Source organism: Anopheles aquasalis, chromosome 2 (genome assembly GCF_943734665.1).
Source record: "Anopheles aquasalis chromosome 2, idAnoAquaMG_Q_19, whole genome shotgun sequence".
Lineage (NCBI taxonomy): Eukaryota > Metazoa > Arthropoda > Insecta > Diptera > Culicidae > Anopheles > Anopheles aquasalis.
The window spans coordinates 14,102,501-14,122,820 of NC_064877.1; the positions used below are offsets into that span (position 1 = coordinate 14,102,501).

The 20,320-nt window shown below is 47.7% G+C and overlaps 1 protein-coding gene across 1 annotated transcript in view; it reads right to left on the reverse strand.

Annotated features, from left to right (window-relative positions):
- LOC126572612 (uncharacterized) overlaps positions 1 to 19,634 on the reverse strand; it is a 29,540-nt gene extending 9,906 nt beyond the window's left edge. Inside the window, exon 1 of the mRNA XM_050232052.1 lies at positions 18,937 to 19,634. Within this exon, the coding sequence (XP_050088009.1) occupies positions 18,937 to 19,255 (319 nt within the window). The 5' untranslated portion in view covers positions 19,256 to 19,634. The remainder of the gene's footprint in view (positions 1 to 18,936) is intronic.
- Positions 19,635 to 20,320: the final 686 nt, after the last annotated feature.

A 20,320-nucleotide genomic window follows, 5' to 3' on the forward strand; every position in this document is an offset into this window, starting at 1 on the left:
CGCTGATGCTCCACCGGCAGAGGTCATTCACTAGGGGGGACAGTTTTTTATTTGAATTTTATTGCAAACGAAATAGCGACGACCCTCCGCCGGAAGGTCACAAGAAGTCAGTGGCCCTCTTTGGGAGGCTAATGGCGGGGCTGATAATGGAACGATCATGGTTTCGATTGCACAACTTCTTCACGCTGTGCGTAGCCAGTCGGCCCCATGAAGTACACAGCGCAAGAAAGAAATGGGGCAATCAAGCTTGTTGTTTGCTGTTATGCCGCCGCCAGTTATTAGCTGTTGGAGTTGAGTTGTCGTAGATTAGAGTGGCCCGTGCGCGGTTGTGGACAAGGTCAAAAACACCATTTTCCCAATTTCGTCAATAAAAAAAACATCTATAAAAACGCTTTGATTGCTGATTGGTGAAAGTGATCAGCAGGAACATGTCATCTACGATCTACAATACAGTACAATCTGTAGTGTTTGTCAGATAACTAGATTAACAATTTTATTCACTGTGTTTTCACGTCTTCTTCTGAATTCTCAAATTATTTTACAAGCATTCACTTTTTATAATCTAAATTTCTATTTTAGATTATTTTTTTTTTAATTTACTTTCATGTTTTGTTGACTTTCTAAAATCTTAAACTCAAATTGCTCTTTAGAATACAATTTGTATTTTCTTGTTCAGTTCATAGATATCGCAAACAAATATATTAAAGATAGCCGATGATCTCTTCTGAACAAATTGACATCGATGAAGATATAATCGTCTCGCTAAAAGAGATGGCTGGATCCTGGAGAATTCCGAAACAGATTACTGAAGCAGTACATTATGATTTACCACGATTAACCCACTTCATACATCCCTCTCAGACCGTTGTTGATCGAGTAATCTGTCACAAGCAGCCAGCCCCTTTACTAGACTTTCCAATTTCCAGTTGTCCTCGGTTTCCTCTCTCTTTCTCCGGCTCCCGAAAAAAAAACCGCAATCCCGATTAACTGTGCAAAGTTCGGTTTCGTTTCGCGGACGGCCACGCGTACGTCCGCCCCTTGGTCCACCCCTTTTTTTTCGGAAAAGACTAGAAACGGGCCGGTTGGTTGATTCCGCGAAATTTAAACCCAATTATCGATCCCACCGAGCCGTGCGTCACACATTTGCAATCTAAGTTCCAGTTCTTCCCCCCAAAAAAATTAACCCTCAACAATCCCTCATCCGCGACAGAGAGAGAAAAAGAGCAAAAAATTGGCGAACCACTCACCGTCGTACGGAGAAGGAACCGTAAGGAAACCCGTTGCGTTGCAAGGCAAAGCAAAGCAAGCAATCTTCTCCTCCGTAGGGTTGCCACTGATTTTTGGGCATTTTTTGTGACTACGCTTCACCTGGTTCCTGCTCCAGGTTCCTTCTGGTAAAGACAGTATGATGCGCCGTTATTGCGAACGAAGAACCTACCCCCCTGAGGCGCGCGCGAAGGCAACGATTCTCCCTGACCTGAACAAGTAAAGGACACGCTACGTCACACTTCGTCACACGTTTAACTGTCCGCGTTCGATGGCCACGGATCTACCTCAATCACGAATGCGGTAGCAGCGTCCAGTAACAAAACCGTTATGATTCACATTGTGCTGGCTGGCGCCACAAAACAGCAAACTGCCATTGCAAATCATCATCTGATGATCATCTATTTTACCGTGCGACAACCAGACAGGAGGATGAGTATTCCTGGAAAGAACATTTCAATTTAGCTTCCCAGAGATCGCATTCGTCATCAATTGTGCAATTAGTTGTGGCGGGAATAACAGATGGCGAGTGCATAGGTCGTAGAGCACATAAACACAATCAGCGAATGGTTTATCATCAATCGTGCGCAGACGGTGATGCAGTTATCGACGGGAATTTCAACAGCATTTGGGGTAAGTTGTTCCACATCAGAACGGTTTTTAATGACTTTTTTTTACATGCTAATCGAAAAAACTCGACACAATTTATGCAAATGTTACTTTATCGCTAGAGCATATCACAATTTGCTTGCGAATTTTGCAGCGCACAGCAATAACACCAATTCCACTGCCCAACTGATGGATCCCGTACACACCAGATTGAGATCTTAACGAAAGTCGGCCTTCAAAAACCTGTTTCGGGTGGTTGCGCTGCGAAACCCATGCCCAAAAATGGAGCAAAAAGGAGCCCGATCGCTCCTGTATAAAGAGGCCATCTCACCGGCAAAAAGAACTAATAAGTGTAAGATGGTGGCTCTTTTCTGTCTACAAAACATAACCTTTTACCTCTCGAAACAAGCACAACAATGATAAGAGACGGTCCCCCTTCTCTCATTACCTTTTTATGTGGCTTTACCACAAACGTTAAGCTTCTTATTCTGCTCGACGGGAACGGGCGAATATGAACCTCATCCCCGGGAGCAACCCCCGGCCAGCATAATACAGGGATCATCATCTCGTAAATGTCAACGTCAGCGCCATTTCGGTTTCCCAGGGGGGGGGGGGGGGGGGGGGTTACCGCCCTTGAAAAGAGGAATCCAACTCTCTTGCACGTGTGGCTCGAATCGTCGTCCTGCTGACAACAAGATTGTGTGCCTCTGTTTGCCAAAAAGTAGCAAAAACACACCCGGAGCTAACAGCATTTTGCACTTCGCACGGCTTCGCATGCTGGTCACTGCCCGCCTCCCTGGCATGGAGAACACACGATTCTATTTTTGGGAAAAACCTGCTGCCGGTGCACAGACAACCAGACGGAACGAAGAGCGAGCTAACGAGCAGCTCAGCGTGTTGATGCGCGCAAAGATGCGGGTCCACCGGTGGTGAGGGTTGGCGGAAATGCCAGAAATGTGTCTGATAGCCTTGGCGGGCTGATCAGGTCTCGTCGGTGCGGGATGGAACGTCGATTCCACATGCACATTCCGATGATCCGAATTGTGATTGATCGATTGTGCCAAACCATACACCACGCAACGACGAGGCAGCAATGCACCTTTCCTCCCCCGTCGAGTGGTAATTGTGTTGCACGATCTCTCACAAAGACCGATCACAGAGAGAGCTATTCGCCTCTTGTATCCACCGCTAGTAATAACAGTATTTGAGGGACGATAAATTCAATGCTGCACAAGCTCTATTTAGCGGGTTCTTTGTGGTTCTTGGGGGGCCTCTCCTTCGATTCATCGAAGACAATTTGCAATGTTGCGCAACCAAACGATGGAGCGGTCTGATCAGAAGGAGGGAAGGAGTGTAGGATACCGGGGGAATAAAAAAGAAAGAAAATGTTTCAAAGCTGGTTCTGCAAAACCTGGTTCTAGCTCACCATCCCACAACCAACCAACCAACGCTGGGTAATTGGTTTTGCCGCTTGAGAGTTACCCCGTTTCCGATTCCCAGCACAAAGACCGAAAGGTTGGTTTTGTTTCGATCACGTAAAAATACAAATTTTTGGCTTCTCCTGGGGAGAGATGAGCAGGTCGACAGTGTCATCCCGGATATTACCGAAATGGGGCAGAACTATGGAAGGATAGGGAAGGGAGAAAGGGTGAAGAGCATTTCTAAGAACTCTCTAACTCGAACTCTGTGGCCAGGTCAATTGCGGCAAGTGACAGGTGTTTATGCACTCTCTCAATGGTCGCAGGATGTTTGCTGAGAAAACATGGTGCCCCTGGGCCCGCGAGGTCGGTTGGAGTGAAGAGAGAGGAGGTTCGTTTGGGGTAAATGAGGTTAAGTGTTGTAGGTGAGAGTGGGGTTGGCAGTTCCAAGGAGAACGAGAACCATATGGTAGGCATGTTTTGGCACACAGCAAAAGGGTATATCCTCAATTATGAGCGGGGCATCGTATTTATTTTACGTTCGGCTTCTGCTTAGTGAAACCGTTCCCTGAAGGAGGAAAAGCTAGTCAAATGCTTTTCCGGGAGGATAACAATTTATTTTTCAAGTTACAGAAATGTCAGAAGGATGGATAAATGGATAACGAATTCAATTAAATTAAAAATGGAGATGAATACTCGAAATGCTCGATCAATTTCGAGAACACACCATCATGGAAAAGCCATCCAAATGTGATTTCAAATATTTCCATGCCGCCCCCTGGGCATGCTTATACCAATCGAACCACAATCACCAAGCATGTGAGGCCAGAAGCAGCTGGCTGAATGGCCGTCTGACTACTTAACAACGAACGCATCGATCAATAAATGTAATTAAGGGGAGGAGACGGAGAGAGAGACACCAAGGGTATTACATGCGGCCACTCGACATGCCCCATAACCACCACCCCCGGGAGGGAGGGGACGCATTTTCCCCCATTCGCTTGTCTAGCGACCGGATGACTCATGCATGCCCGGTTCGTTTTCCACAATGATCACCAAACCACAAGCCCCCCGCCTTAGCGTGCGAGTGTTGGAAGGGGTTCACAACGTTAGTCGAGATCCGTGAGAGTCGTCGTTGATGATGTTGGTGAGAAAACGATTCGATTTCTCATAACAACAATCCATTGTTGAAGGAAGGGTTCGGGATCGACGACAAGTGGCAACACTCGCCGCCGCAAGTGCGCTTCTACTTACCATTTCTAATCGTCCATTCTACCGTCAACTCGGTCTGGTAGGTGTGTCTGTGTGGTTGGCAATCATTAGCATCGCAATGTCTATGGACATCCTCCCCTCCTACAGTAGCAGCAGCAGCAGTCGGGGTTCATTTCAGTTGACAAGGGCATATACACCAACAGCCCCGAGGGCGTTTCTAGCATTAGCATGACAATTGCGAGGTGAAGAACGATTCGAATTCACCTTCTGTCCCTACGGCTGCTCGTGGAGACTTTGACTTTTGAGACTCGCATACCACGCATGGTGGTATCGATTGGTAACGCAAATTTCCACTTCCGCTAAAGGAGCGAAGCGGCACGTGACAGGAAGAAGCGTCTCATCATTACGCCATTTAATGACCCTCGCTTTGCTCGCTCCCTCGCGCTTTCGGTGGAGCATTTGGCACGCATTTGGTCGGCAGAAGCATTGGCTAAAGTGAAAGCTTACGTCACCTCAACGATTTGCCTTTGACCAGCTTAGCTTATCCATTGGATTAGGATTGAGGCAAGGCTTGGCAGAAGCACAGCAGCGAAGAGGAAGGAGGAAGATTTAGATGGAACCGGCGACACTGTTGCAAATCACATCTACGACCGCCTCGCCATCTATGGGAACGCACGCATTAGGAACTGAGCGGAACAACAACATGACCATCGGGGACACACACTATGGATTTCCGTTTGTCGCCCGGCAGTTCGTCGCTCTCGCTTTCCGTCATTCCGTCGCTTTGACATCATCCGAGACCGGAGACGAAAATGAATACGAAACTCATTTTTAAAATGCTGCTAACGCCCTTCCGGTTTCCAGTGTTTCATCCAGAACCTCTCGCGTGATCAACAAATTTAATAAATTTAAGCTGAAGCTTAAGCCAATGGCCTCGAAATCTGGTTAATGATCTGGACAAACAAGCGATAAGGGTTGAGATGATCGATTTACGCACGAAAACCAAATCATCGCCTCCCGGGGAAACACTCTGTGTGGCCGTCTGTTATGAGTTAATCAACCCGACCGACGACTTGATGGACTTCTTGGGCGAAGAAGTGATTCGAGAACCTCCTCAATCCAGCGACACGATGATAGCACCGTTCGATCAACATTTCGAACGCATCAATTGAGACATCGATTCCAGTTCAGCGAACGCTCGAGAGAGGAGGTTCATGCTTATGAACTGTTTCTCTCCCGCTAGCGCCAAAAAGGCAAAAGACAAAAACGACCACAGTCGCACAGTTTTCTCATAGCGCGCCCATCATCGTCATCATCAGCGGCGTGACATCCATAACTCTCGTCACTCGTGTGTGACTGTCTGGTTTGCGCCCTGGTGGTCTGCACCCCGTTGGGTACCATCATCATCATGCTGCTGTCCGCGAGGTGAAGTTCAGCGTACGGTCGTTTTGGCCACCAAACGGGCGGAAGGTCGTCACGGTAGAAGTGCCCGGGCGTTGGCCTTGGGACTTTGAGGGATGGCGGCAAATTGGCTCGCTCTTGTCATCGATACCCGGTAGTGACCATGAACTCACATCTCTTGTTGTGCTTTCTTCTTCGCCATTTTTGGGAGGATGTTCTTCTTAGTTCCGTGCACCCTTTTTTGGGGAGTGGCGTGTATCAAAACTGATGGTCGCTAATCCAGTGCTTGAAGAGTTAGATGATTGGATTAAACTATTAGCATTTGATCTATGGTTTGATTTAAGAAGTTAATGAAGGTGAGGAATTTTGTATAAATTTCGTACAACTGTTTTAATATAAAATAAAAGACAGAAAGTAAATTAAAAAGCGTTGATATCAAAGAGAAGAATCGCAACACAACGGAGGAATCACATAAGAAGTGCCAACAATATGAAAAAAGCTTCAACTGCCGGTACAAACATAAGTTAACGAAGTAGATAATTTATCGTCCTTCCGGCAAATTAATAAAAATCAACCCAACTCGAACCAAGGCATCAAACAACATCAACAACGTGCTAGGCACGCGAACAAACCAGCCAGCAAACAAGGGAAATACAAAAAAAACACAAACCGAGAAGAAGAAAGAAATCCATTAAAACCACGCGCGGCATGATGTCAGCCCGGCGCTCGGTGGTTCCGCAGGAGCAGCAGCAGCAGCAGAGAAGGATTGGTGGTCTCGGGGCTTAAGTGACTTCACACTTTGCTCCAATTTGGCGTCCTCCAATCAAGCGCGCAAGTAAGTAGCGGCACGAGAGAAGCGAGCGAGCAGGAACCTCTCTAGGCGCCAGTAGTCAACGTGAACGAAATGTAATTTCATCTTCTGCTGCGTTGCGACAACGTAAATTATGCCTGACCAACCACCACCACCACTAGTGAGGCCAATCAATAGCTACGAGCGACGACGACGACGACGAGCTTGTTGACGAGATCGAGAAAGTGGACACAGTGGACAGGAAGGGCGAGAGGGCCCTGGGGCCGAGAATATGGAGCGCGTCTCGTCGGCGTACTACCGATTGGACTACGCACGCAGGGAATCGTGTACGCGTCGCGCCCGTCACGTTTCCATTGTCCACGGGACAGCGATTTATGTTTCCTCTTCAGCGAGCAATCCATATGGTCGCCCATAAAACGGCCAATGAGCCGTTTGGGTTGAGCTGTTGTGAGAAGTGACCGAAAATGGTCGAAATGATCTTGATTCCTCCTGGTGACACTACATCATCAACCACCGGAACAGAGACCGATCGTGGAATAAAAAAATCTTAGTTTAGAGCGCACGGTGTGTTCCCAGAGAGGTGGTAGAAGTCAAAGGTCAATCGCCCCCCGAATACTACACTGAATCCCAACCCCAATTCCGTCAGCATCGTTCAGCGTCCGCGTGCTCAGTGGAACTATAAATAGCTGCAAGTGCATTGGGAGCACCTCAACTTCGTTGGATGCACAACTCGTTGCATCTCAAGATCGTGGAGTGCCAGCCAGCCCAGTAGCTGGCACACTGGTTCTGGCGCCGTTCAAAAAGGGGGCCAGGCAGGCAGGAGACGATCAGCATCATCTGTGCGATCTGATCTGTGATTGCTGTGATGGATCACGAAGAGAAGTTGATGTTGTTCATGAGATTTCTTAGAATCGCCAGTGAGTGTTATGAGTTGGATGCAGCGTAGCGTAGAACGTTTCTCGCGATGGACCCGTGCGCCATCGATTTGGCAACATTATCACGATTCTCGTGAGTGTGTACGTAACTCCCCGGAGCTAAAAGTGTCAGGCCACCCAACCGGCACACAGGCACAAACGTACGTAGCCCTGATTAGTGATGTCATCTCGGTGCGATTGCGGCTCAGCGTTGACTGTTCGGCTTTCCATTCACAACATTCTTGATAAGCGCGGCCTACTCTTTGTCGACCGGTAGTAAGATCAGCAACAGACCCGGGGTTCCTCCTTCTCCTCGAAGCTAATGAGCAACGGTTGGTGATTACTTCCATCGATCACAATGCTCGCTCGCTGAAAGGATGGTTATGGTCGCTTGTCATCAACGCGGTCGATGTCGCTGCGAGCTGCATCATGCGATGCGCGCTTGATGAGTTTTAATTGTTTCAAGGTGCGGAAGGCCAACTGCGCGTCTAGATAGCAACAGTGCGCGCCAGGGGTGTTGCATTGGTCCATTGTTCGAATCGCAAGCCGTCTCTCGTGTCCGGCAGATTAAGATTTAAAAATTAAAAACAATTGAATGACCAGGAGAGTGATGAGGATGCTGAGCTGAGGTTGTCCGCGCACAAGATACAAGCCACAGAACAAAAGCATTCTGTCCCTCGCCATCTTCTGATCTCAGCGATTCATCTCAGTTTATTATGAAGAATGGTGGCGCGGTTCTGCGTCCCCGGCCGTTGTCAGAATGAACAATATCAATGTTCCAAATACGCGGCAGAAGCAACTAAATGTGAGAAACGCGTCGCAAAAACGGAAAATCCGCATCCAAAGTGACCTCTGCGTAAACGCGCAGAAGGTTTTTGCATTCTTCGGTGCATGGGGCAATGCAGCAAATCCAAACAACGAGGTCTGCGTGCCGTGGAGCTGCAGGTTGCGACTGCACAACTGCAGCTTTTCACCAACATCGTGTCATTGGAGAAACTCGAACGCAAGTGTAACGAAACGCAACACAAAGGCAAAGACTTCTCTCCTTCCTAAACGAATTATGCCAACAGCGGTGCCCGCGAGTGTTGAACTTATGGAAGACCGAGCGACGGCGACACAATGAGGTTTTAAACCGTTTCCGATGATTCCTTGCCTTGAGTTTTCCCCCCGGAGGGCAGCAGCAGCAGGTGTTTCAGGTTGTTGTCGTTCGACGGTGGTGGTTTCCAGCGCTTTTTCTAGCCGGCCGCAACGTCAACGAGGTGGGAAAATCTTTGCGCAGGTCAGACCACAACCCACTCCTTTCTCTTCTCGTTCCCTGTTTCTTACTTTCACTCGAATTTCCGTTCACACAACGAAGGCATTCCACCGCTCGCCGGCCGTTTTTTTTTGTTCTCCGGCCAAGGCTAAAGGGCCCGGGATGTCGCGTTTTGCACGCCAACGAGTGGAAGAACCTGGTTTCGCTAGCTGGTGGTCGCGGTCACAAGCGTCGCGTGTAAATGAAAATAGAAAATATATTGATGGTATTTCCCAACGCACAGCACGCGCACACCTTTCGCTTCGCTTTTCCAACACTCGTTAAGAGAGTCAAGTAGTCAGTGAGGACTACCTCTTGTCGCCTTTTCTGCGAAATTACTATTCCTCCTTCATCCTGGCTGGAAGCAGCACTCCTGGGGATATTGGTAACGTAGAAATGGATGGCAGTATCGTTCAGGAGAAGCACTCGAAATCCTATTTATCTCGCACCACGAAGTGGCACTCGAGTGATTTTACTCTGGATTTTTGGGGTATCCTTTTCACGTAGCGCGCTATTCTATTCAAGAAAACGGATGGGGAGGAAAATACACTTCCGTTGTAAATCGTACGAATGGGACGGATTTGAATGTGACTTCTATTGAATTTTTAGCTGCCTAATCTAAGGAGAGTGGTAGATTGGCATGCTAGAAAGAGGGAAGAATGCGTGACGAATTGCTAACCCTTAGGAGATAAGGGTATTTCTATAAATATCTTTTGGGATTACTTTTGAGAATCCAACATCTGGTACTGTAGAATGTTAAATTACTCGAGATCTATGGCGTATCTATGACATTTTATGCTAACTTATCAAATGAGCTTCAAACTGTTTCGAGACTTTAAGTGATAATGGTTCAACAAATGATTATTATATAATTTAATTTCAACTCTATCGCTCTGTCCTAAATTTAAGAACGCACCAATTAGATCCCCGATCATCCCACTTGGAAACCCCAAAAAAAAAGTGGATTAGTACGGTGCTTACACCGACAAGGCTTACAAGAGTTTACACCGACGCCCTCCGAGGGGATGTCCACCGGCGGTATGCTATATTTAAATTTAGTCCACCATCGGGGCATGCCGCAGCAGCACCACCAGCACCAGCACCAGCAGCAGGTGATTTTATGCTACCGTTCTATGTATGCCATCGACTTCCTCGCAGCACACAGACCCTCTACCACTCTGTTTGTGGGTCGCATTTATCTTCTTTCGCTTCTACGGGGGTTGCTACTTTCGCCCGGCATTACCGGATCGAGCCGGGGGGAACGGAGGCCGCCTCTACTAACCGGTTCGCGTCTGGTCGCGAGACCGAGAATCGTTCATTCAGTGCAGCACTCCTTGGTGCAGTAGACATGCTGAACAGCTTAGACCTCTAATGCACTCGCTCTCTCCGGCGCGCATCTCTCTCCCTGTGTCCCTGATCTGTTGTTGGAAGGATCATTCGGCGACGTGATCGGAATTTATTGGACGTATCCGACTTTATATATTTATGAGGTCGGTACGCACATTAACGGTACCGTCGTTTGGGAACGCTTTCTTCTGGAGATCGGCAGGAGGAGAAGAAAACTCTTTTCTCCACCGCAGCACGCGTGCCGGGAATTAAGAAAGGGAAGGTGCATCCATCGAAGAAGGCCGAGCCGCCAGTTGTTGCAGCCGGTTCCGCGCGGGATTGGTGTCGTCGATTGATGATGGTGGAGTTTATCATAAATGGACCCAAAAGCGTTGACCCACAAAATTCAACGCATTTAAACGATAAAAGCCGACCGCGCGCGATAGTGATAGCTGGTGATAGCATCACATTGAATCCATCAGCTCACTCTTCTACTGCTCAACACGATCTTCTCGCGACCATTCACCAGCGTGACAGCGCGTTGCGCAGTTGTCGCTAATGCAAACCAGATGCCACCGGACCGGAGTGCAGCTACTGCTGGAAAGTGTGGAAAATGTTTATCTATGAAACATGCTGTGATACTCATTGACGCCTTTGCTTCGGCTGTGGCACATCACAACTTCATCGCCATTGTCCGCAACGAGATCATTCCCTCGAAACGTCGCCGGTTGTTGTTGGAACATTTCACTCGCACTCTCGTGTCACTGCCAGTGTAGAAGATCACCGCTAGAGCTGGAGACTCCCTCTAGGTTTCCTATCAGAGATCGCACGCATGGAAAGCATACACCATGATGTTTATGATTTATTTGAGCTAAATATGCAACGACACTTGTACCACCACAGTCGCATCGTGCGAGTGAAGGGAGGAAATGTATCATTTATCATTGTAATCACCAACCCCGTGGTTAACCCTCGCACGAATCAGGTTACAGAGCTCTGCTGCTGCTGCTACTCATAGTTCATAAATATGTTGCCACCACATGGCCCACATTACTTAGAATGTATTAAAAACCACACATTCATCTGTGACTCTAGTTGCGAAGTGGATGGAGAAGTCCGGTGGCGCATAAGGTTAGGTTATGCTCCGGTAAGTTTTGTGTCGTGTCGCGGGTAGCTTCCTCAAGGTAGGGTGGTGGGTGTTTGTTTCCTTGTTCCGCGTTATTTATGCAGACCAAGGTGTGCTAAAAACATAAAAATGTCGTCTTGTTACTCAGCCACCACTTCGGGTGTGTGATGCGGAACGCCATGCCCGATGATGAGAACGTTGTCGCCTCCGAGACATTTATCACTTTATCGTGCCGGATGTCCTCTTCTCTCGATCAGCGCCTTCCGTTGGTGCGTCGAGAGATCCATTATGCGCTGGAAGTGCTTCACGACAATCAAACAACGGAACGGAACGGTTGGTTGGTTTCTTAAGTTTAATTCGATTAAAGAATTCACCGGAATGCGGGAAGGCGCCGGACGATTGCGCATCGTCGTTCGCAAAACAAGATGATTTGAAGAGTTGCTTGACAAAACACTGTTACACACAGCATCTTACGTCGAGTATTGCGCCAATGAGCCGTGATGACGGCGAGATGTGGTTACGATGAATTTTAAATTGCATTAAATGAATTGCGTTGCTAACCGTCAGTCGGAGTTCCGTGAGTTATGATTACAAGATCTTACGTCGTTGGAACAACCACGACATTCTCCGTATGAATTATCAAAGCCAACGGATATAAAGCGAATTGAATACAAATGAGAGAAAACATCCCGACTGGAGAGAGGCAACTTCGAGGGAACATTTTACGCTCTAGTTCGATTTTGAAACAATTTTGCAGCGATTTTAAAGCAGCAAAAAAGGGGGGAAGGTTAACACATCACAATGCAAAACGAATTTCACTTCATCAACATTAGCTGGCTGGCCTCTTCGACAAGAGTGCAACTCTATAAATAAGTAAACGGCCGATGGCCACTACCTTCCATCATCATCATCAAGTAAATCATCTTTTCTACAACACGAACGGGTACAGACAGATCGAGCAAAAGCAAGCAACATCTACTAATCATGCAGGTTCGGTGCAAAAGGTGATTGTTAGTCGTGAATCAACCAAACTAAAAACCAGTTCGCGAGCACGACCAGAAGAAGAAGAAGATGGTCGGCGGAACGGTGGAAAAGTTAAGTGGAAAAGTTTTCATTTCCTGCCCAAAAAACCGTCGTCGCCACTCATTAACATCGTGGGGGTGGTGAAGAGGAAGCAATGAAAATGCGAAAAAGCGAGCGAACAAATCGAATTCAGCACATGACTAGCGTGTGTCTGCTGCTGACCTCTGAACGGCCGTTTAAAAACATGCACCTAGAGGGGGGAGGTGTGGTCTCGTGCTCTTTCGGAGGGTGGGCCACTCTCGTGAAAGTTACCTTAAAAGCCTCCGGAAACCTCTTCCGCGGCGCATTTTTCTTCCACTTTTTTTTTGCCAAGGATGTTAAACATTGACCGCAGGCAAAAATGAACGATCAAGGGCAGCCGGGCGGGGCGGTGTAAAGTGGAAGATCAGGGTTCATTTGAAGGGCGGTTACCGTTCTTGGAAGCAGTAATTTTATTTCAACACACAATTGTCATCGTTTGTGTTTTTGTTTAGCGATCGCGATGATGCGAAAGTCACTCTTGTTTTGCAAAACAACGTTACACAGCTCTAAACCCCTTTTGAGCACGCTAAGCATCAGAATCTGTGGCAACTGCATCTAAAGCGATCGCCACAACCACGATCGCATCTCAAAGACGCACATCACTCCGGTCGCTCGCTCGCTCACTCGCTGGTACCAAAAAAAAATGCAGTTTGTTTGTTTATACAGTCGCTGCTAGCAGCGAGATTTGGATTTCAGTTTTCCTCTTCTCTCTATCTCTGGCGTCGGTTGCGCAGCAGACGAATGCACGATGCACTCTCCTCACTGACGGCCGGCCCATTAATCAACGATAATTTATTCAATTATACACATCCAGCCACAGTCGCCGATGGATATGAGTAGCGGCCAAGGCGAGGAGAGGGCACACATATGCTCGCAAGTGATGCACAAGATGGCTTTCCTGCAGCACTTCCTCGAGATGGCCCCAGCTATGGCCCGGGCGCCCGGAATGAAATGGAAATTTTGAAAAATGAACACTCGGCTTTCGGCTCCAACGAATCACCGACAGTAGCAGCAGCAGCATCGAGCGATCACACTGATGATGATGTTGTTGTGGTTGAGATATCTCTGGTTTACGCCTTTGCCTGCCTTACTGTCTCTTCTCCAGTCGATAACCTCCACCATCGATGGGACCATCGAGGAAGAGTTAGCTTTACTAGCAACAAAAACAAGGAAAACAGTTGAATTGGTGTATGGCAGGAATTTTCTGGAAGAAACTACAAGTGCGACATGCACGATACATCGTTATGCGTAACGAAAGCACTCGTTAATTCCAAAAAAGGTGCCAAAATAGCGCGCTATTGGTAGCGCTAATGGTGTTGATCTACATTTTTATTGCTCACGATCAACACTACCATCCCCCTGTGGGGCGTGCTGTCCATACAGAGCGCCACAAGTGCTTGATTGCTAGTGCCACCCGGAAGGCCACCATCGTTTGGCCAAGTAACTCATCACACAGATTAACATTAAGGCAGCCGCTCTTTCGCTACTTTCGATTTAAACTGTTTTTTTTCTTCTACTTTTAAAACGAATCATTACTCTCGCTTCACCCCTCCCCCCCCTCTAGTGGCTTGTTGGATTCGTTAATGGCTGTCGGAAGATGGATGCATACAACGCTTCTTTCACTTCACAATTAGCCGCTTTTCGACCATCGGACATTCGACAGCCGGCCACTGTGTACGGTCCCCAAACGGCTTCCAACACAGCGCAGCGCAGCGCAGCGTGGGAGGGAAGCACCGAGGAGCATTAACCGTAAGAAGGAAGGAAGAAAAAGAAGAGCAATCCGGAACGGAAACAGCAAACAACAAACGCCGTGCTTGTGAACCCAGCCAGCAGCAACATTGAGGAGGAAAAGAAAATAGTCAGAGAGAGAGAAAAAAAACTAAAAAGCACATGAAATGGAGAGTGAAGCGGCCACAACATAAAATTATGATCGAGTGCGAGGGTGTGAGCGCGGGCTGTCGATCGGCCGCTCGCAGGCGGATATGCGTATGCGGTGCACGCTTATGGCTCACGAGTTGTGCGTCGAGACAGACATGCAATGGAAGAATGAAGATGATCATCATATGCGTCGGTCGGTCGCTGAAATCGAGAGTTCAACATCGCAAACAGGCGAGTGGCAACATCCACCAGACATCAGACCGATCGGACGCGTAGGGTGATGGGCTTCTTCTGCTTCTTCCACGGGTGCATCGTAAACTCAGTTTCGAATTTTTCAAATGGTGCGTGGGTTGGCGCGACATGACATTGTCGCTTGGCCAGTGGTGATGCACAAGCGAGATGCATTTCCCGTTGTTGGATCAGAAGAAGGAGAAGAAGTTACTATTATAAGCAGACGAGCAGCTAATATAATTTTCATTCGCTTCTCTTATGCTTAGCAAAAATCTGTTTTCCACCTCAATGTTTTCATCGAAAAAGATTGATAAATAAACTCCACATGAAATGAGGAAGCTAATCAATCACTAAAACGAAATTCTAACCGCCGAGTCCCGATGCTGTCTCGTAGCGTCTGCGTCCGTGAACCAAACACAGGGGGAGGCCAACGTACGGAACGTGACAGAAAAGTATTTATTTTCGACACAACATAATCCAACAGAACGCAGTGGCACGGGGCAACCCAGACACAACACCCTATCGGCGCCATACATACACACGGTCAGCCCGAACGTTGGATCCAAATTTTACACTCCCCAGCCATCGCGGGGGGTGCGGTTCGAGGAGATTCCAAAAATGTCAACCGAAGACCATATCTCTAGGGATATGGGGTCCGCGCCATGTGCGTACGCTATTGGTCGTTTCGCGACGATACGCGTTGGTCAACTCCTGGGCGAAAGCAAGCGAAAGTCCCGCGCAACGATGCCAACCAACTGGCCCTCGCCATGGCGTGTTGACCGTCGCTGGGGTGATGAGGGCGACTTGCTTCACGAACTGGGCGCATAAATATTCTCGGCACGCCACGCACACACATGCCACTTGCCGCCACCCAGGGAGGGGGGGCTGTTTTAGCAATTTAATCGAAGATCACGAGAGGTGCGTACAGTTAAAGCTGCCTTACGGGGTGGCCCCGTTGAATGGTTTTGAATTCAATCCGCAAACGATTCGGCAGCACGTCGCCACATTCCTTTATGCGAGGTGGAGCGAGAAATGTTCCAGGTTTTTTAAGATTTTAGAAGTTGGAGTTCAACAAACATTTACGTCCTTCAATCTCTTGGGGTGATTCCAATGCATTTGAATCCTAAAACAACAATTTAAAGGTTCAATATTAGCAACGAGCTACAAAACTAAAGCCTATCCGGACGTAGTGGTCCCCAATCTTGGCACACAGTAATGGCGCCTTCAATCCTGACCACCGCCATGGCGTCCAGCGAACAAGAAACAAATCCTTCTTCACTTCTTCTTTCACTCATCGGTTTCATCTCGATACGACGACAAGCACGAGCATCATCATCATCATCATCATTGTCGTTGTCGTGTTCATCCTAAAGGCAGCTTAATGCACGGGGTTGGAGATGTTTTCGTCCCCCCGGATTGGAGCGCCGGCCGATGATCGTCCCCCGATAATGTGTGTATCAGGGGCCGCTCCTTTCCCAAACGATCACTCTCAACTCAACTTACAAGGACTGACCGGTCGGCCGGGTGGTCGTATGCGTTGTAGTGTCCGGGACCCGGCGATGCTCCATATGTCATTCTCTCGAAGGAACACGCTGCTGGTCGTGGTGTGTTACGGTTACACACTACGCAAGGACCAGGGCGTCGTTAATCTTCCTTCGCTTCCCTTCCCTTCTGCTTGTCTTGCTTCACGGTTTGCAACCACCAGTGGCTCCTCTCGCTACTACCGGTGACATGCGCGATCGATAGTGATTCCGTCATTTCGTCATCACAAAACGGGCCACCCCCGGGAGGTCGCTGGACCAGCCTCCGGTGGCGTCGACGGTATTGATATCGAGAGAACTTTGGCGCCCTGGCGGAACTAGGACACGGTACCGTCGGTGTTTATTCACGGTGTGCCCCGAACTGTTATCGTTTATTTTTCGAGTTTCGGGAAGCTTCTAAACCATCGGAAACCGATTCATGCAACTGGAAAGCGTAACGTGCGATAAGAAGTCGTCTCGTCTTGCTTTTTCCTCGCGTTGTCCTCTGCATCAACAACAAAAGGGGGGTGGTTCCAGGCGGTTGCAACAAAATCGGACAATTTTGGGTTGCCCCTTTTTGATAACGACTCCAGCACCATCACCGATTGGCGCTTCTTCGTCTGTGGTTTCTTAAAAAAAGCAAAATGGATTAAAACTCGATTCAAAGTTCTCATTTGGTAGCGAGCACAACGCGAATAGCAGAAGGAAATCTCGAAGGACATTGAACGATGGTCTAAATTCGCTGGCCTACATATCATTTGCTGGGTCTGTCCTCGGCGGGGTGGACAAGGGTTCCGGGGACCGGAAACCGGAAGCCGTCGGACGCATAATTCAATAGCGTGCCGCCCGGAGGGAGACTGGAAAATATTCATAAGCATGGCCCCGTAATCGTAAGCACAACAACGCGGCCGAAACGGCTACCAAAAACGAAAAGATATCTTTAGCTTTAGACGCGTGACCTCTCCCATGGCCCCTGGGTCTCTCCCCCCCCCCCCACCGTTCCGTCTTCTTTGCCAACTGAGTTTTTGTTATCCGGTTTCAAAAAATGAGGAAATAACAAAAAAAATAGTGGAATGGAACCGTGCTCCCTGCTCCACGGTGGCCGATGCTTTTCAAGAACTTTGACACCGGGGCCAGCGGCGGCCGATCGTACGCTCACGTGTCTCCACGGATCCGGGACTGGGGACTACTGCAAAGGCGAACGCGCGGTGCGTTGCGTTTCCATCATTCTCCACGCTCGAGTGTCATAAATCTCGCCCTTTTTCAGTCTCCTTCAGACCTATGGTCCCCCCCTATGGCCGTCCTGACCCGATGAGTCACACACAGTCAATTGTTATAGTGTTTTTTCTCGTTTTATTCTGCATTTCTCGTGGATCCACGATTTATGGGCAGCAATTTTGTTAGAGACATTAATAGTCCGTTCATGGGCGAGAGCACGGTACATTATCTTTAGTAACTTGCTATGAGTTTAAATGTTTTGCGTTGTGCATCGATTTTAAAATATTTTGAAAAACGTTTTTGTTCTATTTTGCTTCAGTTACTGAAGACAATCCTTTGTGGGAAGAGTTTGGTTTGAGAAAACATCTATTGAGAGAAGGTGAATGGTATTTTATGCTGTGTTTTTCGTTATCATAATTTAAACTGTTTTCTTAATGATGAATGTTTCAAAGCATTTACAGCATACAGCATTTCAAAATTGGTGTCCAACTTAGCACCAAAGCTACTCAACTACTTTAAATAATGAAGTTAAATTCGTTTCTTTATTATCAAATTATATCAAGTAGCTTTTTTTTTTTCAACTAAAAATTCAACCACCCAACAGCTGAAATTTAAGATATGAAGTGTGTAGTGCAAATATGAACTGCATTTTAAATATATTTTTATTAAACTCCGTCCTAATATCTTTGAAAAAGAACAACAAATTGTGAGCCTTTTATAGCCCAGTTTGGTCATTATTCACCCTCTATGTAGAGTATTTAAAACAAACTTTCATATGAAATGTGGATCACACTTTACCTGCACCCTTTTTACGAGCAAAATGCATTAATAAAACTTTCAAAACTAAACGAAACTCAACGGAACAATTGAATGAAATTAAATGAGTTCTTGGTTTCATGTGAACAGGCCTCTAGCCATAAAAGTAGTACGCGTACTGTCCCGGATCCAAGGCATAAATGAAGCGAAGCATAATTAAGAACACGGACGACCATTCGAAGCTCCATTTTGGCAAAGCCGCTGGTAGACGGTTGGGCGACAGAAACTTTGGCTCTAGGCGTGCGCCACGATGGCCAGCCCGCCGGAATGCATCATTACTTAGCATTCTCCGAGAAGCCTTCCCGTGGTCCATGGTTCTCTATCGATTTCCAGCCTCCCTGTCTCCCAATCCCGGATTCCACCTCCCAGGGGACCGCGTAGTGGCCGAGAGTTCAAGGAAAAGGAAGAACTTTCAAGGAGAGGCAACACAGCAAACATTTGCTGGCCGTCCGTACGCTTCTTTTGCAAGTGTCGTTAATGTTTGTGTTTGTCTTTTCTCAACAAACATTTTCCATAAACCAGCCGCGGTTCGCCGAGTTCTGCTAAAAGAGAGCGGGGTACGTGGCTTCCCTCAGGGTCACACGACACGACCGTTTACGTGGAGTGTAAACAACGGGAGTATCGTACCCCCCCGGGAAGATGTTCCCGTCCTTCCCTCGGCATTTGGTTCTTTGATTATTTCTCTTTATCGCCAGACGAAGGTCAAGTGTTGACCCTTCGATAGTGTAATCAAACTTCCGGTATTTTCCCGGGACTCCAAACCCGTCTCATCGCTCGTTTGCGGTCCGTTACCTTGTCCAGAGTTCTGTTGGAGTTGAACACGGCGCCAGCTGTTGGTCGATGCGATCGGGGTCGGTGAAGAGGCGGCTTGGTCGATCGTCAAATGCAGACACAAGATCAAGCTGCACCAACAAACCAGCACCGTCAGCAGGGCATTGGCCGGTGGAGGTCTGCCCCGTGGCCAATGTTTGCTCCGCTTTCGATGCTCCATCCGCCGTGTCGCTGATGATGATCCGGGCCGATAGTTCGACGGCCCCGGAACTTGATGCTCTTGAATGCCATCGCACGGTGCCGTCGGATGATAACGTTGGGTGGCGCGGTTCGCATCCATTTCACCGCCGAGGATTGTTCCGTCGGAATTCCTGCACCCGAACCAGCAGCCCGGGCGAAACGTCGTCCTCCGACCGGAAATTCACTACCCCTCGTGCATCGATGAGGGCTCCCCCTTCTCCTAGCACTGCGGCCACTTGCAAACCACTCATGCACCACACGCACAAACCCAACGCTTGGCCACTTCCTTCCGATTTCTTCCGGAATTCGCACACGATTCACGATCACACAAACTCCAGCCACCGTTTTACTTGGCTAATTTCACGGATTGCATCACGGCGTCGGTCGGATTCCGGGAATTTATTCGAACAAAGAAACAACACAAAGCGATTCACAACAATCGGAGGGCACACGCGAAACTCGCAGCCCGGGAGGAGGTCTTCGCGCACGAAAGGTTCAAATGAAACTGTTTTTTTTTCTTAATTCCTCCATTTTTCTTTATTTTTTGTAAACAAGTCACTTTGACAACGACTGTCATTTTTGACATCAGCCGAATTGAGCGAAATTTTTTTCGCCGCCATATTGGATTTTATTTGACAAGTATGAAGCCTTGTTTACGTTCATCATCTGGCAGCGTTAGCAGCTTTAAGTCGGCAACAGACGAAGCGTATACTGAAGCGTAAGCTCAGAATGTAATGCCGATAAGATTATGGTTATGACAAAAAGATTACCGGTCCGCGGACCGTAAAACCGAGCGTAAAAGTAAGCGTAAACTCAGCATCAACATGAAGTGTAGTGATATGAAAAATTGAATGTTCTACAATCGCTAATACAGCAACAACATCTAAAAATATAAAAAAGATATTCAGAAATTAACCTATCTCGACGATTTATGTTTTTTTGCGGCCAAAAAAATCTGAGTTTACGCTTCGTCTGTCTTCGGCTTAAAGGTAAATATTTGAAATTTTAGCGGTAAAATAACGGATGGAATGTGCCGGAAACATGAACACGTGATTTATATAAATCAGTTCAGATCAGATAAAAGCTTCTAACAGTATGGAATGAACTAGTTTTCTTTCAGTTTCCAACGCCACTGGCTTTCGGATCCGTAATTCGCAGAACCAAA